This window comes from Podarcis pityusensis (genome assembly GCF_964106645.2).
Source record: "Podarcis pityusensis genome assembly, chromosome: 4".
NCBI classification, from domain to species: domain Eukaryota; kingdom Metazoa; phylum Chordata; class Lepidosauria; order Squamata; family Lacertidae; genus Podarcis; species Podarcis pityusensis.
The window spans coordinates 17015977-17040988 of record NC_138027.1 but is presented as its reverse complement, the minus strand read 5'-3'; the positions used below and the strand labels follow the sequence as shown (position 1 = coordinate 17040988).

Genomic DNA, 25012 nt, shown 5'->3' with positions numbered 1-25012 from the left:
AGATCAACACAGACACACTGACTGATGCATGGTTGAAAAGTTTATTTTACATTCTATGATACAAGTTCTAGAATATAGTACTCAGCATTTGGATAAAAATAGCAGCTGTGAATTTGCCTAGTTCCTGTCACTTCCATCAACACTGCTTTTCACAGGGGCTATCCTGCAGGAGGGGGAAAGGATGAAAACAGAGATTAGTAAATGTTTTATTGGTGAGGCATTTCCACTTATATGTACTTTTATTTATTCATTTTGTTAGCCACCTAACACAGGGCAGTCTCCAATCAAGTTTTCTTTCTTTTTGTTAATAAAAAGGTGTCATGAACTATATATGCAATTTTTTTTATATAACATGACCTCACTGAGTGTGAGGAAGCAGACAATTATTTTTAAAATGGGGGTGGAAACTTACCTGAGGTGCCTCTCAGCTACAGAAGTTGAATCCATTCAGTTGGAGAGGGGCACAAATTATTTAACATTTTTAATCGACAAGGGTAAAAACAGCTTGAAGTGTGCAAATGTGTGCGAAATCTTGTGCACTCAAACAAATGAAGTTGTAGGTTCACAAGTTTAAGGAAAATTGCAGATGTTTATGGAAGGTAGGATTCTTTGGCGGGGGGGGGGGAATGAGAAAGCTAATATAAAAACAACCTAAACTACCTCACAGGGTTGTTGCGAGGATATTAAATGTGGAAGATAATGAAGTGTGCTGGCCTGAGCTGCTTGGGAGAAGAGCAGAATATCTGGATTGCCGGTATGCTGCCTTGAGCGATAGAAGGAAGGTGGGATGTATATGTAAGGAAATAAATATGGCCATTTATTTTGGAGTAATCTCGTTGACTTTATTGGTGGTATACTCTTAACCAGGAGTTGAGATTGTAATTGCAAGTTCCCAAAGCAGGGCGGTGCTGCCCGTGGCCCTGTTAAGTTATAATTTTACATTTGAAAATTTTATTTGCCCTCAGGAGTATTTTAATTGTCCCTGCAAGAGTTTCTAGGCTGCATTTTATTGGCTTGATACTGGGGACGGGTGCACTTTCTCCTGCTGCAGCAACAGCCATCTCTTCTGTGAGCCTGGACAGCTAGACTCCAACCCCCTAACGCTCCGCAGTTGTGTGAGAACCAAAAACAAACCCCTGTGTTGCAGTAAGAACCAACCACAACGATACAAACACAACACGTAGGCTAACAGTTAGTAGAGAATATATAATAGAATAATGATATTATTCAAATTGTAAGAATAAGCCAATCAAAGTTCATATGTACAATATAAGAGTGGTAGCGAGGACTGTCAAGTCGTGTGTTCAAAACAGATGTCTAAGGACAGTCTCACAATAGTCTTTCAAAAGTTTCAACAGAAGATGTCTCAAAAGTTTCAAAAGGACAGAGTCTCCGGAATGATACTACTGTTTCAGTAGTAGACATCTGTTTTGAACACACGGCTTGGCAGTCCTCGCTACCACTCTGTTATATTGTACATATGAACTTTGATTGGCTTATTCCTACAATCTGAATGATATCATTATTCTATTATATATTCTCTACTAACTATTAGCCTATGTGTTGTGTTTGTAGAGTTGTGCAAGAACCGGCAGCCCCACTTATACACTACGACAATTTTCCCTTGCAAAGTGCATGAATTGAACTAGCACCTCAGCAACTGCCCATCCCTGATCTCAAGGAGCAAAACCAGACTAAAAACACTGCAAGCCACATTGCAAGCCAGGAGTAGCAATCTTAAAGCAGAGTCGCAAATCTGAAGATCTAAAGAGCAACTAGTATGGTGTCTAACGGGCAGAGCGCTACCCTACCACAACCATACAATCCTAGGTTTCACGCAGCCGTGAAGTTTTATAAGATAGCCTTGGGGGATGTTTTCTTGCTTTCGCTCTCTCTCAGCCTAGTCTACTTCACAAGATTGCTCTGAGGATAAAATGGGGGAAAAACATACAGCGCCTTGAAGGAAAGGTGAAGAACAAACAGGGTGCTGGTATTTTTCTTTCCTTAAAAAAATTTTTTATGTGACTTTTCAAAAGCTGATGGATGCTGGGATTCACACACCAAGACGGACAATCCCAGGTGAATGTTTTGAAAGTCAGAGTTGTTTACTGATGCACGATGCAGCCCCCAGATATTTCATTCTTACTTCTTATTACGGCATGTCTGGAGTAGTACTTGGGCTGTGAAAGCAAGCTACTTGGATTCTGTGATGCCGGCTTGAAGCCTCCCACTGGGAAATTCCTTTTCAAGCTCCAAATTCCTTCCAGAGCCGCTGTTCAAAATATATGAAGAGCATTATTGTCAGTTGGGTTCCAAGCTGACCTTCTATATTTTTAGGTAGGAGGGAAAGCAATTAATACCCGCGGACCGAAATATTTGTACAAACCACTGGCTGACGAAACATAATCGTGCAACTGTAGGTCTGGAAGGAACCTTGCATTATTGATTCGATTCCATTTATGGGTGGCTTGCCATAAAATATCTCCGAGCAGTTTCATAATAAAAACAAGTCCATATGTAAAAAACAAGTTAATATACCCAAACAATTTAAAAAAACCACAGCTCTGTATGTAAAAATGCTTACAAAGCATCCCACATATATAATAAATTTCCAATCCAATACAGATACACACTGGGATAAAAAACACACCCTCCACTTGTTGTAAAAGGAAGATCTTCAGTAGGTCCTGAAAAGACAACAGAGCTGACGCCTGTCTAGTGTGCAGTGGGAGATAGCTCCAAAGGGTAGCTGCCACCTTCCTAAATGCTGTTCCTATATTGCAGGCATGTACAACAGGTTGATCGGGATCGACTGGTAGATCCTGGGCTAGATTATGGTCGATCGCAGGTCAACTGCTGCGCTCCTGGGGGGGACAGGACAGAGATGCTGCCCTGCCAGCTCTCAGGACAGCTGGCCTGTGTGTGTGTGTGTGTGTGTGTGTTTGCCTGTCCTCCTTCCTGCTGCATTCCTGGGGGGATGTGAAAGGGATGCTGCCCTGGCGGCCTCCAAGGGAGAAACTGGCTGCTCTGCCAGCTCCCAGGAAGAGCTGGGCTGTGCTTGTGTGTACGTGTGTGTGAAGATGAGGTGCGTGGGCTCTGCATGGGCTGCAGCTGTGGAGGCACCCAGTCAGGGAGCTGAGGGAAGGGTGGCACGTGAGAGAGACAATGACATCCCCCTCCCTTTCCCCCCTCCCGCCAGTTCCCATGGAAAGAAAACACCCTCTCCCTCCTAGCTCTGGATGGGTGCTGATACCCCGCCCATCTGGCTGGGTTTCCCCAGCCAAATATAATATGTTTAAGTTTAAGAATGACAATGGGAGAGTGTGGTAGATCACTGCCAGTTTTTGATACTGGATGGTAGATTGCAACCTTATGGATGTTGGACGTGCCTGCTATATTGTACGGAATGGACCTCCATATAGATGGAATCTGCAGGAGACCCTCTGCAGCAGAGCAGAGTGATCAATTTGGGTATATTGCATATTATTGCAAGGCCTGTGATAGATGCAAATATTAAGCCACTCATCATGCATTTTTGCAGTGGTATGACATGGTGGATAACTCTGAGGACTTAACAACTATAGGGCTTACACCAGTGGCTTTCAAACTGGCTTCCCAGGAACCTTGGGGTTCCTTTACAGCCTTCAAGGGTTCCTAAATGAAATTGGTAATGGCTGTGCAGCTTTTCAGAAAGACAGCTTGCTCAGTCTGCTGATGTTCTCCTGTAATGGGGAGCAGCAGGAATTGTGTTGTAAGGTTCATGCAGGGTGAATTGTGAGGCCAGTGTCCCACATATACTGAACTTGCCACAGGATCCTTTGCAGTGTTCAAAGTTCCACCACAAGCCATACGGATTCCCAGCTACGGAAAACATTCCTTCAAGGCAGCATCTTTGAAAACCACCGGCTAAGGCAAATTCATGGAGTAGCAAAATACACATAGATGTCAATCAAAGTGGATGAGGGATGTCTTAACAGAGAATCAGTATGGAATAGTCAATTGCGTATTGGCCTTAGGCTTCGTTTCAACCCCTTAATCAGCCATAAAGTTTACTAGCTGGTCAAGTCCCACCCCACCCATCTTTCTCTCAGTTTAATCTACCTTGCAGGGTTATTGTGAGACTAAAAAGAATAAACTTGTGCGGTGCTTTCCCCCCCTAAAAAAACGTTTAGGGGTACTCTCATTTTGACTCAAGAAAATCACCATTTTATAGTTCATATCGGGGAAAATAAATACAGTAAATGGACAAAAGTACAAAGATTCACAAAATGTTTAGGGGTATGCGTGTCCCTGTGAACCCCCAGAAAGAAGCACTACTGAACTTGTGTATTTTGATTTGAGTTTCTTGATAAAAAGGCTGAATACAAATGATGACATGCCAAGGTGACTGTATTTATGGGGTCTGGCCCTCTCCTTCTATAAGTTGTCCAAAGCCAGCTTGTAACTACCAACTGCTGTTTTGGATTTCTCTGTTGAGGCTTCCCTAAACTTTAAATGAGCTGTTGTGGAGAATGTGGTTAAAGAACTGCCATTCTGAAAGATAAATGAAATACTTAATATGAAAAGGGGGGGGGGAGAAGCCCACTCTGTGATTCTTACTTGGCTGGGTTACTAAATGAGGTCAATGGGGCAAGCCAATGTACTGGCTTTTGCTAGAGTTTGCTCTTGTATTGAGCCTCTGAATTTATTGTATGTTGTAACCTACCCTGGGACCTTAAGGTGAAAGGCAGGTAAGATATATTGGGAGCTCTCCAATGAAGTGCTTCCGCTAGCACCACGACTTCTGATGTGCAACAGAAATTATTTCCTCTACCCGTGCATCCTCTAAATCTGCTCTGGGTCCCCCCCCCCAACCCTCTGAAAAAGGATTGGTGGAGGACACAGAGTAGCATGAGGACAGGGAAAGGAACTTCCATTGTCCAAGCAGAAATCTTTGTGCTGGTGGATATCACACTTATATATAATATGACATGCACCATTCTGAATGCCTGGAAAAATTGTAAGATACTAATACGATAAATAAATAGAACTTTGTTTTACCCGTAACATCTGACTTTATATATTTCCTCAAGTTAAGCAGTATTTACAGCAGATTTTCACAACTTATTATCCACTAAACATTTCAGATTTTTCTTCCCTTAATCATTTTATTTTTATTTTATACCTTTGCCGGCCACAGAGCTTACCTTCTGAAGGGTGTTTAATTCTGCATTCATCCCTCCGAAAATAAAGCTCTTCTTCTAGCACTTCCTTAACTCTCCTAGGTGGTTCGACATATACAAACTTCTTCCCTGTTTTGTTAAAGATATGATACACACCTTATTTCACTTAACTGTGTATCAGAATTAACTAATTTGACATAATAAAATTTAAAATCATTCTCATTTGTAATATAAAGTTCAAAAATACAAACAAAATGTTTAAAAAATGTGATATTAAAAATATCAGTCATGTTTTATTTAAGTCACTGATGCACCCATAACTTAAATATTCTTTTCTGGTACTCTGTTCTCAGGTGCAAGATATAGCAGATATGGAAATAATACTGAGAAGTGCAATAATCTTCCATGCAATCACTAACTATTTTATATTTTCCCATGACACACCAGTGAAGACAGTAACTCAGACCACTGGTTCATCTAGATCAGTATTCTACATTGCCTCAATATGGTTTCAGACAGGTTTTTCCCAGTCCTACCTGGGGATATTGTGGGTTGAAAATGGAGCACTATGTGCACAAATCATGAGCTCTGTCACTGAGCTATGGCCCTCTCCCAATGTGTGCATCACCACACATTAATTCCATAATTAAAGACTCATAAGAATCCAAAGCCGTTACATTGACTGACTGACGAGGTTTCCCATTGTATGATTTACAACAAGCAGAAGTGATGCTTCTCTGAACTCTGGGGCATAGTAACAAATGTTGCAATCCTAACCCCACTTACTTGGGAGTAAGCCCAAATGAGTTCAGTGGGACTTACTTCTGAGTAGGCTGGTTAAGACTGTGCTGGAAGCATCATGCTTCCAATTTTAATTGAAGGTTGTTGTTCTTAGGTAACAGACAGAAGAGTCACTTATAAGGATTCATAACCATATAGGAATCAGTGTATTCCTATGTACGTACTGTACTGTATAATATAGCGGATTGTTTGGGAAAGGGACCTTATCTTCACTTTTTGGGCACTAGAGGGCACTGTATAAAATTATATTATACAGTATATGCAACAAGTTTTTGAAACAAACTAAATGCTTTTTAACTGCATACACTATTCATCTGAACTGCTACATGGAGCAATAATCAGGTAATATGCGTATACTGCCATGCTGTGGGAGTGGCGGAAAGGTGCAGAATATGAAAATGGTCCCAGAATTCAGAGAACAGTGGCTCTTAATTTGTTTTCCCAAAGCTTGGTGACCTTTTAAGGTTGTAAAGTTATGCTTCAGAAGGAAACAATTCCTGCTGAAATCTCAGAAGCCAAAGGGGTGCTTGAATATGTCCAATGTTTGGAGGAATGGCGTAGCGGGGGGGGGGGGAGCTGCCCCCCCATCAAGTAAAATAATAGAAATACTTAACAAATCACATTGGTTCTGCCTCCCCATGACTAGTGTAATCGGTTAGTCTGGGAGGTGGCAGGTAAGAGATTTTCCCCACTCCTGCACTGGAGGAACCCAGCATATGTCTCCTTGTAATGGGATGTCCAAGCGTGGCATGAAACTGCTTAAATGTAGTCAAAATTTGCAAATGCTAATCTATAGTTTTGTGAGCCATTTGGTCCCAATAGCTCACCGGCAGCCGTGCTTTCAGGTGTAAAATTAACCCATCTCACTGCCCCACATATCGTATAGGCACCCAGCCAGTTGCTGCTTCCAGTTCAGTGACATTTCACTGTATTCTATATATGGTGTACCCAAACCAAGGAACCAAAAGCAAATCATGACTATCAGGCATGTGTATATATCTATAAAATGGAATACACATGCATGAAGCCCTCAAAGGTGATTATGTGTAGATGATTTTCTGTAAATGAAGTGTTTGTTAAGTTGTCCTTTGGTGAGTTAAAACGCCTGCATATGAATGCTTCCATAGCTGATGGATTGAAAGCTTGCTGGGTTAGGCAACTCTCCCAGTAGAAATGGCGGTCAGCGATGCTGCAACAGATCTCAAAGTGGTCTGTGTTCATCACAGTGAGAAAATTTCCCCATGGGATAAACCAAACCTCCAGCATGTTTGGAAAAACTGCATTGAAGGAGATGGGGTGTATAGCATTGGGATGGGATTTTCCCAATGGAATTGACTATAGTTGGGAATTGAATGTTGATTCTTGGTGGTGAGCAGAGGAAAGGGGAGGACACCAGCCCTTCTAGAATGGAACTGAAAAGAGTTCCTCATAGTGATGTATTTGTCAAGTGGAATAAACCCTTGTGGGGTGTGCAATGCCCCCATGGAAGGGAGACTGATATGTGCACAAGGCGAAAAAGCACAGTAAGCGAAAACCTTCCTCTTAAACCGGGCATTTGGTCGATTAACATCCTATGGCTTTTAAAATGCGTTTGTGGGAAGGGGGGGGGTTGTTGGTTTGCTTTTGCTTTACTATTATTATCATTTATTCTTCATTTCATTTCGCTTTATATTTTAAAGAAAAATCTCAAAGTGGTTTACAGCACATTAAAAGGTCAATAGAACAACCCGGAATGAAACACTACTGAAGAAAGTCAAACATAAAAGTACACAGCCAAAGCAACCTAATTAACGGGAAAACGAAAATATCATCTTAAAAGATTTCAAAATAAAACATTACAAAGGAGGTCGACTGCAGAATTTTATTATGCCTTTTGTACTCTCGTTTTTGTATTTCTCTGCTGTGAACCGCCCTGGGATCTTCAGATGGAAGCCGGTATACAAATGAAATAAATAATAATAATAATACTGGAACAGACAGGATCCTCTGCGCTGGGGGAAGAGGGTGGGTGGTCCCTTTGGGAGGCAAGGGAGGTGTGTTCTCTATGGGGAAATGAGCAATGGCATCACATTATGGGCAAGGGGCATTGGAGCGGAGGGGGTCCAATGGTGCCAGGCAGTCCCTAATGCAAGAGGGTGGGGTGCCCTTTCCCTCTAATGGGGGTGGGTGGAGGGGAGAGGGCAGCACCCCAACATTTTGCACAAGAGAGGGGTAGCAGCAGCAGCAGCAGCAGCGACAGCAATGCCCCCACCTACCCACTCCCCTTGGCTCGAGAGAGGTTGCCACGCTTTCCAGCCCTGGAGGGGACTACGCGGTTGTGTGTGTCCCCCCTCGGCGACCCCTCCCCACTCACAGGGCTGCCCCGCTTCATTGTACTCCGCGTAGCTCCGGCTGCTCCCCGGCTCCCCGGGACTCGGCTCCAGTTGCTCTCCGGCCGCCGCTCTCATGCCTCGCCGCCCGCCGCCGCCGCCTCTTGCACCAGCCGCGCCCAGGCAAGCGGGAGACGCGCGGGCCCGTTGCCATAGGAGCCCGAGGCGGAGAAAGGAGGAGGAGGAAGAAGGGGGAGCCCGGAGCTCGCGACTCGCCTCCCCCGGGGGAGCTGAAGAATGAGCCTGGGAGTTAAGTTTCCCGCTCCCCGGGGCCGGGGGAAAGCGCAGGAAGAGAGGCGGCCTAGAGTGAGACTAGGCCCGGGCCTCTTGGGCGTTGCCATGGCGACGGATGCTGCGCTAAGAAGCCCGGCGGGGATGGATGGTGGGTGAAGCGAGCAGAGGCGTCACAGTGCAAAAGCGCTGCTGTCGAAGGCTGTTGAGGCACCTGCAACTACTACTTCTTCTTCTTCGGCGATCACTCGTAGCCCAGTAAGATTGCCTTCCACAAACACGATTTTCACAGTGAGTCCATAAGTTACTGTGGAGGCCAATTCTGGATCCACACGTCTTTCCACAGTGGGGACATAGGTTTCCGGGGAGAGTTGATTATGGTGAGGATTTGCCAATATGCCTTTCTCCTAGCACGTTTCTCCCTTGCGTTCTGAGTTCGAGTGTCTTCAAAGCCCATGACACCTTTGGTAAAGGCTGTTCTCCAGTTGGAGCGCTCGCAGGCAAGTGTTTCCCAGTTGTCGGTGTTTATACTACATTTTTAAAAATTTGCCTTGAGAGAGTCTTTAAGCCTCTTTTGTTGACCACCAGCATTAAGCTTTCCATTTTTAAGTTCGGAATAGAGTAGTTGCTTTGGAAGACGATAATCAGGCATCGGCACAACATGGCCAGTCCAACGAAGTTGATGTTGAAGAATCATTGCTTCGACACTGGTGATCTGTGCTTCTTCCAGTACACTGGTATTAGTTCGCCTGCCTTCCCAAGTGGTGTGTACATTTTTTCAGAAACACCGTTAAGGGAATCTTTCGAGGAGTTGGAGATGGCTTTTATAAGTGGTCCATGTTTCACAGGCATACAGTAAGGTTGGTAGTACAATAGCTTTGTAAACAAGCATTTTGGTTTTCCTGTGAATGTCTCAGACACTCTGCACTTCAATTGGGAGAAAGCCGCACTTGCAGAGCTCAGAGATCAGCTCTGCAACTTCTTGTACCAGTGTGCTTGCCTACATTCCCCCCCCCCCTTTCCCACTCAGCCACCCACATCCCAATCAGGGCTCCTGTGACCTGCCTTTCAGGCAGACATTCAACTGGAGCTCTCCCCCCCCCCCCCATGGAAATGGCCCCGCTGAAATCCATGCCTAGAACTAAATCGGATGTGGAGAACCTTTGGTCTATATGTTGCTAGACTCCCATCAGCCCCAAAGAGCACAGCCAGTGGCCAGGGAGTACATCTGGAGGACCAAAGGTTCCCCCTCGTCTGGCCTGAATACAACATGTTAGGCATGCTTTAAGCCCGTGGATTTGAACCGGCGCAAGAAGGACTATTGCGTTTGGGTCTTAGGCAAAGTGGAGCAGGTTATCTCCCAACTGTTGACTTCAAGGGGGGGGGGGAGCCCTTAAATGAAACACACAATTAAGAATATTGTAGCTCATGTAAACCCAACAAAACATGTCTTTCCCGTATCGCTCTCTACAGCTGCAACACGCGCTGTAACCTTCCAATACTTTGACTTCAGACCCCAAAGGCTCACTCCTCCATTGACTCCTGAGGCAGATGGATGCCAACCATTCCACCTTTCCTCCGAGGTCAAGAATGGTCAAACATGGTTCTCTCCCCCTGCTCCATTTTTAACACCATAATCATGGGAGGCAAGTTAGGCTGAGACGGTGACAAGCCCAAGTTCACCCACTGAGCTTCATGGCTGAGGGGGGACTTTAACCCAGCTCCAGTACTCTAACCACTATGCCACACTTCCTTGCTTCCAAGCAAACCTGCATTGGGTAGGATTGTAAAATCATTTTTTAATAGAGGTAGGTAAACACACTGCATAGGAATGTAAGCTATGGCTTTCTAGCTGAATGAACATTTTGAGGTTAAGGCTTCAGAAATGCTACTATGGGGAACGCCAGCTACCAGATTCTCCATGTCTTTGTTCATGCTGTGTGCTTTCCGTGTGCTGGACTAGGCCTGGGAAAAGCATAGTTGAAATATGTATGGTCCCTGTGTGCTGCTACTTGCTTCTGAAGTGACATCACATAGAAGACATCCAACTATAATGCAAAATACATCTGATAAACAAAAATGGTATGTGGATTTTCTCTAAGCATACTTACAATCTTGGATATCTTGAGAATCACATAGGATAAGGTACAAACGACGCACTTTCCCACCAAACACGCCGTGGTTTGGCAAATAGGCTTAGTTCCAGCAAAAACACAGCTTTCCAGATTTTGAAATTCGGCAGCTGGCCACATGGTATGAGAAGTCACAGTCCCACTGAGCATGAGAAAGGACCACAGCTCAGTTCCAGTAACATGCTCTGAATGCAAAAGCTCCAGGCTCAATTTCTGGAATCTCTATTTAAAAGCATATTACTAATCAGCTGAGACAATGCTGAGCTAGACAGACTAGCAGTTCAATTCAGTAAAAAGCAGCTTCATATGATCATGTGCTGCTAATCACACAACACTCTGTATTGTGTTCCACCACAACCACAGGCAGTAGTGAGCCCCACACACTCTCTCAAAGAAATGCCAACATATGCATGCAATTAAATTTTAAAAAGGACAGTGTCAGTTTCCCTGAAAGTGCTCTAGCTTCTACACAATCCCTCAGTTACATACATACAATCACTCATTTCCCCTTAATACAGACCTTTAGATATTTAGCTGCACTGTATTTCTGAAAGCTGTTAGTATCCAGAGTGCTGTACTGCTCTTAATCAACCCACAAATCATTGCAATGAACCTTGCAGCTGAAGACCACGTTTCACTGTGTTAAATATTTTATTTTTAAATAAGACTCACAGCAGAATTACAGTATACTGTATTTCAAGTGTTACCTGTATTAAGTTCAGTTACATTCCATTTCACTTTTCATGCGGTTTTCAAACATTAACAAGTACCTCACAAAAAATAAAAAAATCTTTAAAGTGAACTTTGATATCATCTGTATTTGTCGTTTCATACAATAATAAATACTCCAGTTCTCTCTGTTATAACATACTAGTGCTTTACAGCTTTCAGTTACAGTAGATCTTCGCAATTTTGCACTACTTAAAGACGTACTACAAAATGCCTTTTTCTACACTACACCTTTAAAATGGTTTCAGACCTGCTTATTAGTCACAGCTCCCAACCACAGAATGGCAATTGCAGTTTGAGATAAAACTGGCAATCATTTTCCAGTGAAGCCTCAGCATTGACAAAACTACAAGTCACGGTGTTCTTTTGGGAGAAATTGTCACATTTAAACTGGTTCCCAAGCAGTCTAAATTTGTAGTGCAACCTTAAGATGGTGATCTGCTAGCCACTTTAATTAGCATACTACTAACTTAAAATGGCTTGGATGTCAAATCTTGAAACATTTATTTAGAGGTGCCGTTAGAACAGCAGAATGTGTAGCCTAATGCTAAGCACCGGTAATCAGTTCAGAAAACTAAACCTGCCTATTACAATTACAATGAGGCTTACTTTCTAGTAAGTTAGGGAAATTATTTTACTGATTTTAGCAGGAACTATGTGATTATATGGAGCAAAGTCTGCTGATAAATGAACAGGATAACATACTAGTAATTTTCTGGTCAATTCAAGTAGTTTATAGACCACATTGGAGTGCTGCACACAGTGTCACATTTAGTCAAGAAGTTCAGGTTTGTAAGTAGTAATCAGAACTGGGTCTTTGGACTACAAAATTAAGGACTGTTGGCTTCAATACGCAAGCCACTTTGCTCCAGAGTTCCCTCGCTGATCTACCACTGATGATTGTTTGTCTATTTCAGAGTTAAATGGATTTTAGCTTACAAGTTTTGGATTGTAGCCTTTAGGCCACTTATTCAAGAACAGCCTCAGTGAATCGAGTTATGAGGTAACATCACATTACCACCCAATGTCAGTGGGTCTGACTTTTAATTTAGGGCTAATTCACTCATTCAAAAGGAGCAAACACAGTGTTTACATGTATGTCAATTCATACATTACCCATTGACACTGTACATGAAATTGAGAACCTATTTGTACCAATTTCTATCTGGTACAAGCCAATAAGATTTATGGGGGGGGGGGGGGATTACATGTAGCTGTAGAGAGACAACACCTACTGTTTACATGAATTTTTTCAAACTTGTATTTTAAAAGTATTATGTGAACCAGTCCCAAGTATCTTTGGAATGGATAAAACCTGTGTGTGTGACAACAGGCTACTTCTCGTTCATGAATGACATCCAGCTCATCCCTGTCCATTATATGAAAATGTAACAAAGGAAGAAAGTACATGAATTACCAAGTTCTGAAATCCATAGTGCCACTTCCAGGTAATGTTTTCTGCTCCCAGGTTTGCTTTTGAAAAAATCTATCGCTGTTAAGCATCTATGGAGGGCAACAGTAAGCAAAGAATCCACGTAACTTTCAACAATTGAATCCATCAGTAGGATTGAATGAGGATTCAAATCTTGCTCACACAGCCATCAAATAAATAATGTCATCCCAGCATATTATTTCCATTCATTCATGTTATCCCTTTAAAAAGCAAAATCTGAGCACATAAAATGTTATGGTTTGAAGGTAGGCAGACAAGGTATATTATATATTGCACCAGACACTGAAATCTGACCATCACATTGCACTTTTTGATTTCAGGGTAGCTCAGTTTTTAATAGCTGAGAAAATATTTTTCCCCTGTTGATGGGCAGCTGCTAACCTCATTACAACTGCCTGGAGGCTGTACGGGTTTCTTTCTGCTCAAGCACAGCCCCTGTAAGTCAGCAGAGAGGTCTCAGTAATTCTCAATGGTTTTAAAAGGAAAAAACAAAACACCCCAAATGTTTCAAACAATGCTGGTTCCCAACTCCTGTGTATTCCCATGCTTTGGGATATGAGATTGACGGATGGGAGTACTTCTGCCACTTTAAGTAGTCAATGTGGGAAACAGCCCCAAGATATTTAGGATTCCTCCAGAGCTTTTCAAGTAAAAGTGGAAATGTTTCACAAGTTTAAGGGTAGAGTGGTTTATAGTATAAAAATAACGACATCATAACAAAACGAGACCTCATTTCAGCATCTCACAGAGTAAAGCTACACCAAAGAGGTGGGGTTGAAAGCACCGACTTTTGAGTGCAATTACAAAGAGAACTTCTTACAAAGGCGCTGGCAGTGTGTGTGTTTTGACATTCAAACGTATGCAACTTCTAAGAATCGGACGCAGAATTTGTGCAACTTTCGACAATCTCAAACAGGTAGTGATATATATCAGTCCTCCTGGCAATATCATACGCCGTCTCGTCCAAGTTGTTCTTGAGATTTGGCTTTAGGTAGCGATTCATGAGCAAGAGTTCGAGGGTTTCCTTGCTCTCCCGGTTCCCTGCTGCAAGGTGAAGTGGAGTCAGCAAGCCATTGGTCTGAGCATTGATATCTGCCCCATGCTGGAGCAAGAACGATGCTATCTTGGTGTTGTTCCACTTGCAGGCACTGTGCAGGGGAGTCCAGCTATCCACTGTCAAGGCATGGACATCCGCGCCGTGGGCAATCAGTTCCCGTACAACTTCCAAGTGCCCGTTATAGGCAGCCCGGTGGAGAGGGGTATAGAAATCTTCATCCTGGACATTTACTGGAGCAAGGTTTTGAGACAGGAGCCTTTGCACCGTGCTGAGCTGCGGGGGTGAAGAGACAAATAAGTTTCAGCAAGCCTGCAAGCTAGATGCATTGCTTTTACAGCAAGAGTAGTACTGAAGACATTGAACCAATACTTTGCTCAGCTATAAAAGCTCACGGAACTTCAGTCAAATTTATTCTATCTCAGCCTAATGATGCGACCTGTCCTGGACCATGTGTGATCACCGCCTGAGACCCTTTTTCGTGTGCCTCCCCCATGAGAGGGCCGCAGCAAGGCAACACAGAAAAGGCCTTTTCTGCAGTGGCTCCCCAGTTTGTGGGATGTTCTCCCCCACAAGACTCACCTGGCTCCTTTGTTACATATCTTTAGGCGCCAGAATGAAACGTTTTCTCTTCAACCAGGCGTTTGGCTCACTAACATTCTATGGCTTTTAAAATGTGTTCCTTGGGAGGGATGTTATTGATTTGTTTGCTTCCGTTTTTATTATGCATTTCGTGTTTTCGTTTTGTATTATTATGTTGTGAATTGCCCTGTCATCTTCGGATGAAGGGTGGTATACAAAATTATTAAATAAACAGTAATAATGTTTATAATAATAATTAATTGTTAATAATAGTTGACTTAGATATGATGTTTTTGCCCCATCTCTCCTGTAAGTGCTTTGGAGTGATATACAGTGGTACCTCGGGTTACAGACACTTCGGGTTACATATGCTTCAGGTTACAGACTCCACTAACCCAGAAATAGTACCTTGGGTTAAGAACTTTGCTTCAGGATGAGAACAGAAATTGCGCAGCGGCAGCGGGGGGCCCCATTAGCTAAAGTGGTGCTTCAGGTTAAGAACAGTTTCAGGTTAAGAACGGACCTCCAGAACGAATTAAGTTCTTAACCTGAGGTACCACTGTACATGGGTCTTCCCTTCCTGTTTTTCCCCCCTTACAACTGAATATACTGAGAGAAAGAGGGATTGGCCCGAGATCACTGAACAAGGTTTATGGCAGAGTGGGGATTTTAACCTGGGTCTCTCTGTTCCTAGCCTGACACTCTATCCACCACATTCCACTGGATCTCTATTGTGCAAGAGCCGTTGCAGGGACAGAATGAAGTAACACTGAAACCTCTTAAGAGAACTGCTTTGATTATAGCACACAACAAACAAGGATGTTTATTGGCCTTGGCTTCTGTGCAAAACCACTTAAGAAGCATGGAGATGAAACATCAAATCCCACTTCGCAACTACAGTTTTTCTGCATAGCAGGAAGCGTGTCACAGTGCCCCAAATCTGACAATAATCCAGGGCCTCACTAAACTTTATTTATGAAGCTAGGAATGGGCACCAGGTCTGAGCAACCCTCAGTTCCCTCACTGCACCCTGGTTTTGATTAGATGTTCCTGGTTGGTATTCAGCCAACCCTAAGTACTGTGACTTAGGGTTAACAAATCAGGAAAATAGCTTAAAAGGATCCAGTTCTTGGATAATATTTAAGTTAGCATCCACTGTGGTGCTCATCTTTTAGTTGGGTGGGGGCCGAGGCAGGGAGGTAGGCTATTGTACTCTTAGATGAGCTTTTTAGGAATTTTGTAATGTATATTGTTTGCTAGATCTTTGCCTTCTAGTTTACTTTATCTCTTGGTATTGTATCCAATTAAAGCATTTTGAGACTTTTTTTTGTACAAAGTGACTAACAAATGTAACGAATCTTTCATTTGTGATAATAATAAATCCTCAACAACTTTGTGCCAAAGCCAGAACATGCTGAGAGGAGGGAGAACGGAAAGGAAGAGCACTCAGCTTTGGCACTCATTATCAGCTTCATAAATCATGAAGCCTGGAATGATTGTCCACATCAGGTTGAAGAAATTTAGGTTTCTGGCACGACACACACAGCCCCAGTATGAATTTCCCATATGTGATTAAGAAATGGCTTACTCTATTTTTTTCTGCTGCCCAAAGCAGAAGCTTATCTGGGTGGTTTTCCAGCTTCTTCTCTTGAGCCTGGTACCATTCCTCGGTTTTTTCTTCCTGGTCTTCATCGTCAGAATCTCCAGACCAAAGACTCTGTGTTCCTGTGGGGATCAGGTGCCGGTGGGTCTCCAACAATTCAAGCTGGTTAAAGCTCTCAGGAAAGTCTCTATAATCTTTTGCATCCTCCTCTATGTTCTTCTCTGAGGACTTCCCACTTTCATTCATTCTGCAGACTTGAGTTCTCAAGCCCCAATTTACACGTGAAATAGTTCCTCCTCCTCCCTCCTCTTCTAGCTCATTTCATTTCCTGATTGTTCATCAGCAGAATTTACAAGCACATAGAAACAGCTAGCAAAGGCTAGTGGCATAGATCGCATCAACATCATGGCAACCTTTAGAGAAAGAAAAATTAAGAAATGATTAATACAGTGACCAGTACACACAAAAAAGATGTAAGTTCTTAGCATTTAACACTAAAAAAAAAGAATTGTGGCAGTGCAGGAGCAAAAAAAGAAATCCTTCTCTCAAATCCTGACTTATATCAGACCTTATGCCTCCTATGAAAGGTCAGCTAAAGTGAATAGGTATTGAATAAGACGGCATTTTATGGCATCACACAAAGCTTAGTCATTTTGTTAGATATCTTCGAGAGCATTGTGTGGCGAGACTGAGGCAATTACTCTATTTTTCGCTCCATAAGACGCACCAGACCACAAGACGCACCTAGTTTTTGGAGGAGGAAAACAAGAAAAAAAATAGTCCCGAATCTCAGAAGCCAGAACAGCAAGAGGGATCGCTGCGCAGTGAAAGCAGCAATCCCTCTTGGTGTTCTGGCTTCTGTGATAGCTGCGCAGCCTGCATTCGCTCCATAAGATGCACACACATTTCCCCTTACTTTTCAGGAGGGAAAAAGTGAGTCGTATATAGAGCAACAAATACGGTATGTCCAAACTTAGGCCAGTAAGATTTCCTCCCTGTCCTTCCCAATCTTATTATTACTATTACTGATTCATTTACACGCCACTATCTATTTTTAAGTAAACCAAACAAGGAGGCTTACAAACATCAAGACAGCTATATAATAAAATCAAGGGAAAAACTATGGTTCAAAATCACAACAAAATACAAACAAACTTGAAAGTGCTGCAAAATACATAGTCAAAACATTCCAAAAGCAGTAAGAGTCTTGTGGCAGTGTAAAGAGTAACCAATTTATTAGGGAACAAGTCTTAGTGAAATACAGTGCACTTCATCAGATGCACTAGGCATTATCCTGCATTATCCACAACAAGTGCGCTGTGAACAGCCAGTGTGATTAACAGTCTACTTGTTTTGCTCCCCTCCAATATCACTGTAGACAAACTCATAATACCATAATGCATTTGATGAAATGGGACTGCAGCTCATGAAAACCTATGGCGGCCTTCCCCAACCTGCTGCCCTTCTTTTTTCGTACTAATACTCCCATAATGCAATTAGCCATACAAGCTAATTGGAAGGGCGGGGGAATCTGACAGGCACCGATTGGGGGAAGGCTATCTCACATAATAGATCTGTCAGTGTTTACGATGCCACAAAGCTATTTATTATAATAAAATCAGACTCCTACAGAAGATTCTTGAATAGAATAGTCACTGCCACCTGTCTAAGAAGCAGATCGTGAGGGGATCAGTTAAAATTCTCTTGGGATGCTGTTCCAAATCCTGGGCACCGCAGCCGACAAGGTCACCCATGTGCCTTCCCTCAGAGGCAGGACCTGAAGGAAGGCCTCTCAAGTAGAGCAAATATACAATCTCAACTTCAAGAATGTCCCTAAAATATTCCATTCCATTGGATCCCTTCCAGTTGGGATTCACTGAAACTGCCTTGGTCGCACTGTTTCATCATCTCCGGCAGGATAGGGTTAGAAGTACTGTTTTGGGGGAACAGGAAGCGGGCAGGTGTGGATGACTCCCTGGTCCTGAATGGGGTAACTGTGCCCCTGAAGGACCAGGTGTGCAGCCTGGGAGTCATTTTGGACTCACAGCTGTCCATGGAGGTGCAGGTCAATTCTGTGTCCTGGGCAGCTGTTTACCAGCTCCATTTGGTACGCAGGCTGAGACCCTACCTGCCTGTGGACTGTCTCGCCAGAATGGTGCATGCTCTAGTTATCTCCCGCTTGGACTACTGCAATGCGCTCTACATGGGGCTAACTTTGAAGGTGACCCAAAAACAACAACTAATCCAGAATGCGGCAGCTAAACTGGTGACTGGGAGTGGCCGCTAAGACCATATAACACCAGGCTTGAAAAACCTACATTGGCTCCCAGTATGTTTACAGGCACAATTCAAAGTGTTGGTGCTGACCTTTAAAGCCCTAAACGGCCTCGGTCCAGTATATCTGAAGGAGCGTCTCCACCCCCATTGTTCTGCCCAGACACTGAGGTCCAGCGCCAAGGGCCTTCTGGTGGTTCTCTCGCTGCGAGAAGCCAAGTCACAGGGAACCAGGCAGAGGGCCTTCTTGGTAGCGGCACCCGCCCTGTGGAACGCCCTCCCACCAGATGTCAAAGAGAACAACAACTACCAGACTTCTGAAGACATCTGAAGGCAGCCCTGTTTAGGGAAACTTTTAATGTTTGATGAACTATTGTATTTTGATATTTTGCTGGAAGCTGCCCAGAGTGGCTGGGGAAACCCAGCCAGATGGGTGGGCTATAAATAATAATTTATTATTATTATTATTATTATTATTATTATTATTATTATTATTACAAAAACCAATGCTGCAATGAAGAGATATAACAAAAGCATACAATACGATCAACTGGTAAGTGGAAATTATTGACCACATATTGGATTAGCACCAAATCATTGTTTTCAGTAGCTGGTCAGCAAATCAAGAACAGCAGAGAAGGAGTGGTACGGGAGCATGCAGACAGGCGGGCAGGCTCCTACTCACTCAAGAGTTACAGTGGAGAGGTGTGATTTTTGCACACACACACTGTGCCTGCGCTCATGGCAACGTCCCATGTGGGATAAACTACTATCAGACTCAGTGGGAATCTCACTGAATGGGGTTTGCAGCCTTATGTGTGAGTAGCTCCTACTGAACTCAGTGGGTCTTACATCCAAGTAAGCATGCATAGGATCAGGCAAGAGGGGTCAGATGCAAAAGGACAGGGCCCCCTCACCTTTGGCAATTGTGTAGAAGAGGAATTTCAGCAGGTACAGCTTGTCACTCAAACTTCAAGCACTAAAATACCCTCTTCGGGTGGCGCTGTGGGTTAAACCACCGAGCCTAGGACTTGCCGATCAGAAGGTCGGCGGTTCGAATCCCTGCGACGGGGTGAGCTCCTGTTTCTTGGTCCCAGCTCCTGACAACCTAGCAGCTTGAAAGCACGTCAAAGTGCAAGTAGATAAATAGGTACCGCTTCGGCGGGAAGGTAAACGGTGTTTCCGTGTGCTGCTCTCGTTCGCCAGAAGCGGCTTGGTCATGCTGGCCACATGACCCGGAAGCTGTACGCCGGCTCCCTCGGCCAATAAAGCGAGATGAGCACCACAACCCCAGAGTCGGTCACAACTGGACCTAACGGTCAGGGGTCCCTTTACGTTTACACACTAGAAGATGAATGGTCCTCTTTTGCAACTAGCTGCCCTAGCTCAGGCCACAAGAAGCCTGTACCTGCTTTGTAAACAAAAACTGTATTAAGCCTCAACAGGGCCGGCTTACCCATAGGCACTAGGGGTGTGTGGCACCCAGGCGCTGGGCTCTCAGGGGCGCCAGGCCAAGAGTCTGGGGATTGAAGAGCCAGGCCAGCCAACAGCCGTTGCTGGGCAGAGCAGAGCCTGTCAGAACACCACAGGCTTTTCTGCTGCTGGCATTGAGGCAGCCAGCTGGCTCCACCCTCCTGCGCACCTGGGATTGGTGGGCTGTCGAGAGGCCCACCCAGCGCATGCATGCTGCTCACACGAGGCGTGCAGCTTCCCTCCCATGCCTCTGTGGGGATTGCTCTCCTCCCACAGCAGCATGGGAGAGAGTTGTGCGCCCAAGCCGCTGCGGGGGTTGTTCTCTTCCCTCCACCCGCAGTGGCATGGGAGAGATTTGTGTGCACCCCAAAAGCTCAACAACTTTGGCCTGCCCTCCCCCCAAACTGGGGGCGCTGGGCAGTTTTTTGCACCACAGCGCCACATATGCTAAAGATGGCCCTGAGCTTCAACATGCAAAACAATCGTCTAAGAATTGCTCAAGGCTCTACCAGAAAGAAAGCTCTTTGGGTTGCAACCTTCACATTACAGTGGTACCTCAGGTTACATATGCTTACCCAGAAATAGTACCTCAGGTTAAGAACTTTGCTTTAGGATGAGAACAGAAATCATGCTCCAGCGGCGCGGCAGCAGGGGGAGGCTCCATTAGCTAAAGTGGGGCTTCAGGTTAAGAACAGTTTCAGGTTAAGAACGGACCTCCGGAACAAATTAAGTTCTTAACCCGAGGTACCACTGTACTTATGCCAGAGCTAAAAACTACACTGTGCTCTTTTCGGTGCCTGCTAAAGACACTGTTTACACACGCCGTCCCAGGTGCTCAGAAATGCTGATGTGAGTTTTGATCTGATTTAGCGTTCTAACTTTCTGCATGTTATAATGTACGGTAAGTGTTCTCCTGATTTTATGCTTTCCGTAAACCACTATGAGGTTTGTTACTTTGCTGGCAAAATCAAGCGGTGTATAAATTTTAGGAGATAAAATTAAAAATACCCAGCTGCATCCTGGTTTCCAAGGAAACTGACATTTGCGCTCCTCCGCTTGCAAAATCCCACTACTCGCTGCAGCAACTTACCTTGAGCAAGAAGTCCCATTGAACTCAGCGTTGCTTAGCAGACACATGCCGTGATTCTTTTTTTTTTTTTTGCAACAAGCTGCAGCGCTCCAGAACCAGAAGCATCAGGTTTCCAAAGGCTGGCAAAATAAAAAGCAATTCATTAACCCATCATATTTCAATAATAATCATAATTAATATCCCTTACCTCCCCCCCTTTTTTTGCTAGCGGCGCCCGAAAGACGGAGCCCCTTGGCTGGAGGACCCGGCTGGAACCTCCGCAGGGCTTTCGCAGCAGCCCGCCTCGGACGCGCCGCGGGGAAAACTCACCCCCGCCTCCAGCCCGGGGGAAGGGGCGGGGCCAAGGAATGACCGGCAGCAACCCCAGGCGCCAGGGGACTTCCGGCCTTCCTCGGCCCTTTCGTGTCACTCTTTCACCCTTGCTGCGGCTGCGCAGTGGGGATTGCCTGCAGTGCTTGGGGACCGGGTTTAGAAGAGGAGAGGGGGCGTGGCCTGAAGCGTGCATTGGGTACGAAGGGAAAGGAGGAGCTTAGCTCGGAGGCGGGGGGGGGCGGGGTTCAGGACGCTTGTCGCGAGATGGGCCTTGCCTTGCGCGTGCGCGCCCGGAAAGGGGCGGAGTTATTTCTCTCTCTTCCTCCCCGCTCCCAATAGCCGCGGCGCTATGGAAACTGGAGGCGTTGCGTCGTAGGCCGCGCGCCGGGAAGGAGGGTAAGAGCGCGGGAAGCGTGAGGCGCCGCGTGAGGCGGCATCAGGGGAGCTGGGTCTCCGGTAGAGGCTGCGGCCTAGTCCGCCCGTTCCCGCCCTCCGAGGGAGAAGTTTCGCTTTTGAAGTAGAATTCAGACATCTTCCCCATCCCCCACCCACAAAATAGCCAGCGCCTCCAGGGAAAGAGAGGAAATAACTGGACCAAAAAAGGGTCTCTTCCCACGCGCAGAAGGCTACGTGTCTTGCGTAACACGCTTGTTCCACTGATCCCTCCCTCACGTCGAGGCTGCAGTACATTCCATAGAAGTGTAAGGGCCCACGGAAGTCATCTAGTCGAGCCGCCTGCAATGCAGGAATCTTTTGCCCAATACGGGGCTCGAACTCATGGCCCTGACTGAGATTTAAGAGCAGGCATAAGCAAACTCGGCCCTTCAGATGTTTTTGGCCTACAACTCCCATCTGGCGGACTGTCTTGCCAGAGTGGTGCATGCTCTAGTTATCTCCTGCTTGGACTACTGCACTGCGCTCTACGTGGGGCTACCTTTGAAGGTGACCCCGAAACTGCAATTAATCCAGAATGTGGCAGCTAGACTGGTGACTGGGAGCGGCCACAGGGACCATATAACACCGGTCCTGAGAGATCTGCATTGGCTCCAAGTACGTTTCCGAGCACAATTCAAAGTGTTGCTGCTGACCTTTAAAGCCCTAAACGGCCTCGGCCCAGGATACCTGAAGGAGCGTCTCCACCCCCATTGTTCAGCCCGGACACTGAGATCCAGCGCCGAGGGCCTTCTGGCAGTTCCCTGACTGTGAGAAATGAGGTTACAGGGAACCAGACAGAGGGCCTTCTCGGTAGTGGCGCCCGCCCTGTGGAACACCCTCCCTTCAGATGTGAAGGAAATAAGCAGCTATCCTATCTTTAAAAGACATATGAAGGCAGCCCTGTTTAGGGAAGTTTTAAATATTTAATGCTGTATTGTTTTTAACACTCGATTGGGAGCCGCCCAGAGTGGCTGGGGAAACTCGGGGTATAAATAATAAAATTATTATTATTATTATTATTATTATCATCATTCCTAGCTAACAGGACCAGTGGTCAGGGATGATGGGAATTGTAGTCTCAAAACATCTGGAGGGCCGAGTTTGCCTATGCCTGTTTAAGAGCCTCACGCTCTAGTACTGATGGAGCTACCCCAGAGACTAGTTTTCTGCCCATAGAGGATGTTGCCTGCCGCGTCTCTCCATGAGTCTGTGCTTTGGCAAGTGCCTCTTTTCCAGGGGAAAAGCAGCAGGTGTTTCTATTTGGGTGTGATCAATCTGTCACCCCAGGACTTAAGCAGAAGAAGTTTGTTTGTTGCCTTCGTTAGCTTCCTTCCTGCAGAGTGGCCCAAAGTGGCTTGCCTGAAGGTTGGTTAAGAACATTTGATGGAAATCTAAAAGCGCAGCTGAATAGATAAAAGGCAGTACTAGAAGAGGTCACAGAGTGTGTATGGAGGGAGAAGAAACCACCACCCAGAAGGCCTGATCTTGTATTTGCATTTTCCTCACCTCATGTGGTGGTTGCCCGCTGTGCCTCTTCATGATGTAGTGCCTCTTCTGGCTGTGCCGCTTCCTGAATAAGCCTCTGGCATCACATTGATCATTTGATCACCCTTCATGTTAAGATTAAAGTTGAATTAGCTGCCCATAGTGGAGGTTGCCTGCTGTGTATCTGCTAATCAAGTATCTGGAATTCCATGGGCTGTGGTCATTATATCACACCTCATGCCAACAGCTCAGCAGAATCATCTACCTACAGGAGAAGTTGCTTGCTGTGTCCATGCATGAGTGGATTATCAATGGTGTTACCCCAGCTTTGATGTGCTGATCTTTTAGGGCCTGCTTTGTTGTCCTTTTGGTGCCAGGCAAAATGATTTAAAAAAGAAACTAACAGGCCTTTTGGACTTAATTTTAGCCCTGATTATTGTTATTAATCTGGATCTTACGATTTTGTTGCCTTTTTAGTCTGTCTGTTTTACAATCAGTTTTATTTGTTTTACCTATATTTTTATTGTTTGGGGTTTTTTTCTTTTATGTAAATAACTCTGGGAATTCCTTTTGAATGATGTTTTAGTTGTTGTTTTTATAATAAACAAGCAAATAATGTTTCATTTGTTGGAGCAAAACTCAATAGATGTGCTTCCAAAATACTTAAGCAACACTTCACTTGCATTAGGTGTTTGCAAAACACTCCAGCATCACTTGAATTCAGCATTATGGAAAGGGAAAGAAGCTACCCAATTTGCTTCTTTCTCTTCCTGTTGTGTTTTTGCAGGATACAGTAGCGAGACACTGTTAGCATTTGCTGCAAAAGCTTGACTCAGCAGAAATAAAACACTTGTCCTTTTCCCCTCTGTAGAAGGAAATGAAGTACAGTAGTACCTTGGGTTAAGAACTTAATTACCTTATTTTTCACTCCATAAGGCGCACCTGACCATAAGGTGCACCTACTTTTTTTGGGGGGGGGGCTTTCAAGGGAAAAAAAATGCGGCTCTTGGGGGCTTTTGCGGGAGATGGGGGAAGTGAGAGAGCCTCACTCTGTCCCTTCCCTCACCTCCCGCAAAAGCCAGGGATAGCTGCGCGAATTCTCCCCAGGGCAGCGGGATGAAGGCTCCCCGCTGCCCAGCGGAGGCTTCGCGGGCTACCCCAGAGCTGCTCGACCCAAAGAGCAGGTTGGGGAGCAGTGGAAAGGCTGCGTGCAGCCTTCCCGCTGCGTGTCGGGGCTGGCGGTGGGGGAAGTGCAGCTTTTCCCCACTGCCGGCCCCACAAGCTCGGGGAGCAGCCTTTCCGCTGCTCCCCAACCTGCTCTTTGGGGAAAGCCACTGCCAGCCCCAAAGAGCAGGTTGGGGAGCAGCACAGACATTTCCCCTTAGATTTTAAGAGGAAAAAAGTGCGACTTATGGAGCGAAAATACGGTAGTTCCGGAGGTCCATTCTTAACCATAAACTGTTCTTAACCTGAGGTACCACTTTAGCTAATGGGGCATCCTGCTGCCGCCACGCCGCTGCCACGCTATTTTTGTTCTCATCCTGAAGCAAAGTTCTTAACCTGAGGTACTATTTCTGGGTTAGCAGAGTCTGTAACCTGAAGCGTCTGTAACCTGAAGTGTCTGTAACCCAAGGTACCACTGTAGTTTTTATTCAGCATGAGATTTTTTCCTCAAAAAAGACCAGTAGTGTTTAGCTGCTGCTTCCTGCAAAGGCCCAATGGAAAGGGAGAAAAACAAATCTTTACTTCCATCCCCAAGTTCTCTGCGATAGAAGAAAACAACAAAAAACAATCTTACTGCCACTGTCAACCTCCACAGAGGATGGA

At 45.0% G+C, this 25012-nt stretch overlaps 3 protein-coding genes across 7 annotated transcripts in view; 1 reads left to right on the top strand and 2 right to left on the bottom strand.

The window, feature by feature from the left end:
* Positions 1-27: 27 nt before the first annotated feature.
* Positions 28-8688, bottom strand: LOC308475384 (uncharacterized protein C11orf97 homolog). Its single transcript, XM_081002507.1, has 4 exons — positions 8317-8688; positions 5187-5291; positions 2147-2272; positions 28-163 (listed from the first exon to the last, which is right to left on the bottom strand). Exons 1-4 carry the CDS (start codon positions 8408-8410, stop codon positions 159-161), a joined length of 330 nt encoding a protein of 109 aa, XP_080858633.1. The 5' UTR covers positions 8411-8688; the 3' UTR covers positions 28-158.
* Positions 8689-11323: 2635 nt separating this feature from the next.
* ANKRD49 (ankyrin repeat domain 49) lies at positions 11324-21416 on the bottom strand. Of its 2 annotated transcripts, none has more exons than XM_081002448.1 (4): positions 21263-21416; positions 20954-21072; positions 16102-16444; positions 11324-14207 (listed from the first exon to the last, which is right to left on the bottom strand). In XM_081002448.1, exons 3-4 carry the CDS (start codon positions 16360-16362, stop codon positions 13746-13748), a joined length of 723 nt encoding a protein of 240 aa, XP_080858574.1. In that variant the 5' UTR covers positions 16363-16444; positions 20954-21072; positions 21263-21416; the 3' UTR covers positions 11324-13745. The 2 variants fall into 2 exon arrangements, with proteins under 2 accessions (XP_080858574.1, XP_080858573.1); XM_081002447.1 differs by having other exon boundaries at positions 16102-16529; positions 21263-21415.
* Positions 21417-21506: 90 nt separating this feature from the next.
* Positions 21507-25012, top strand: part of MRE11 (MRE11 homolog, double strand break repair nuclease) — a 28326-nt gene continuing 24820 nt past the window's right edge. For 3 of the 4 annotated variants that reach the window (XM_081002069.1, XM_081002070.1, XM_081002068.1), the window contains exon 1: positions 21538-21661. The gene's annotated coding sequence lies outside the window, so the exon portion shown is untranslated. Of the gene's footprint in view, positions 21662-25012 lie in introns of all 4 variants that reach the window. The other variant, XM_081002067.1, reaches the window with a different exon arrangement.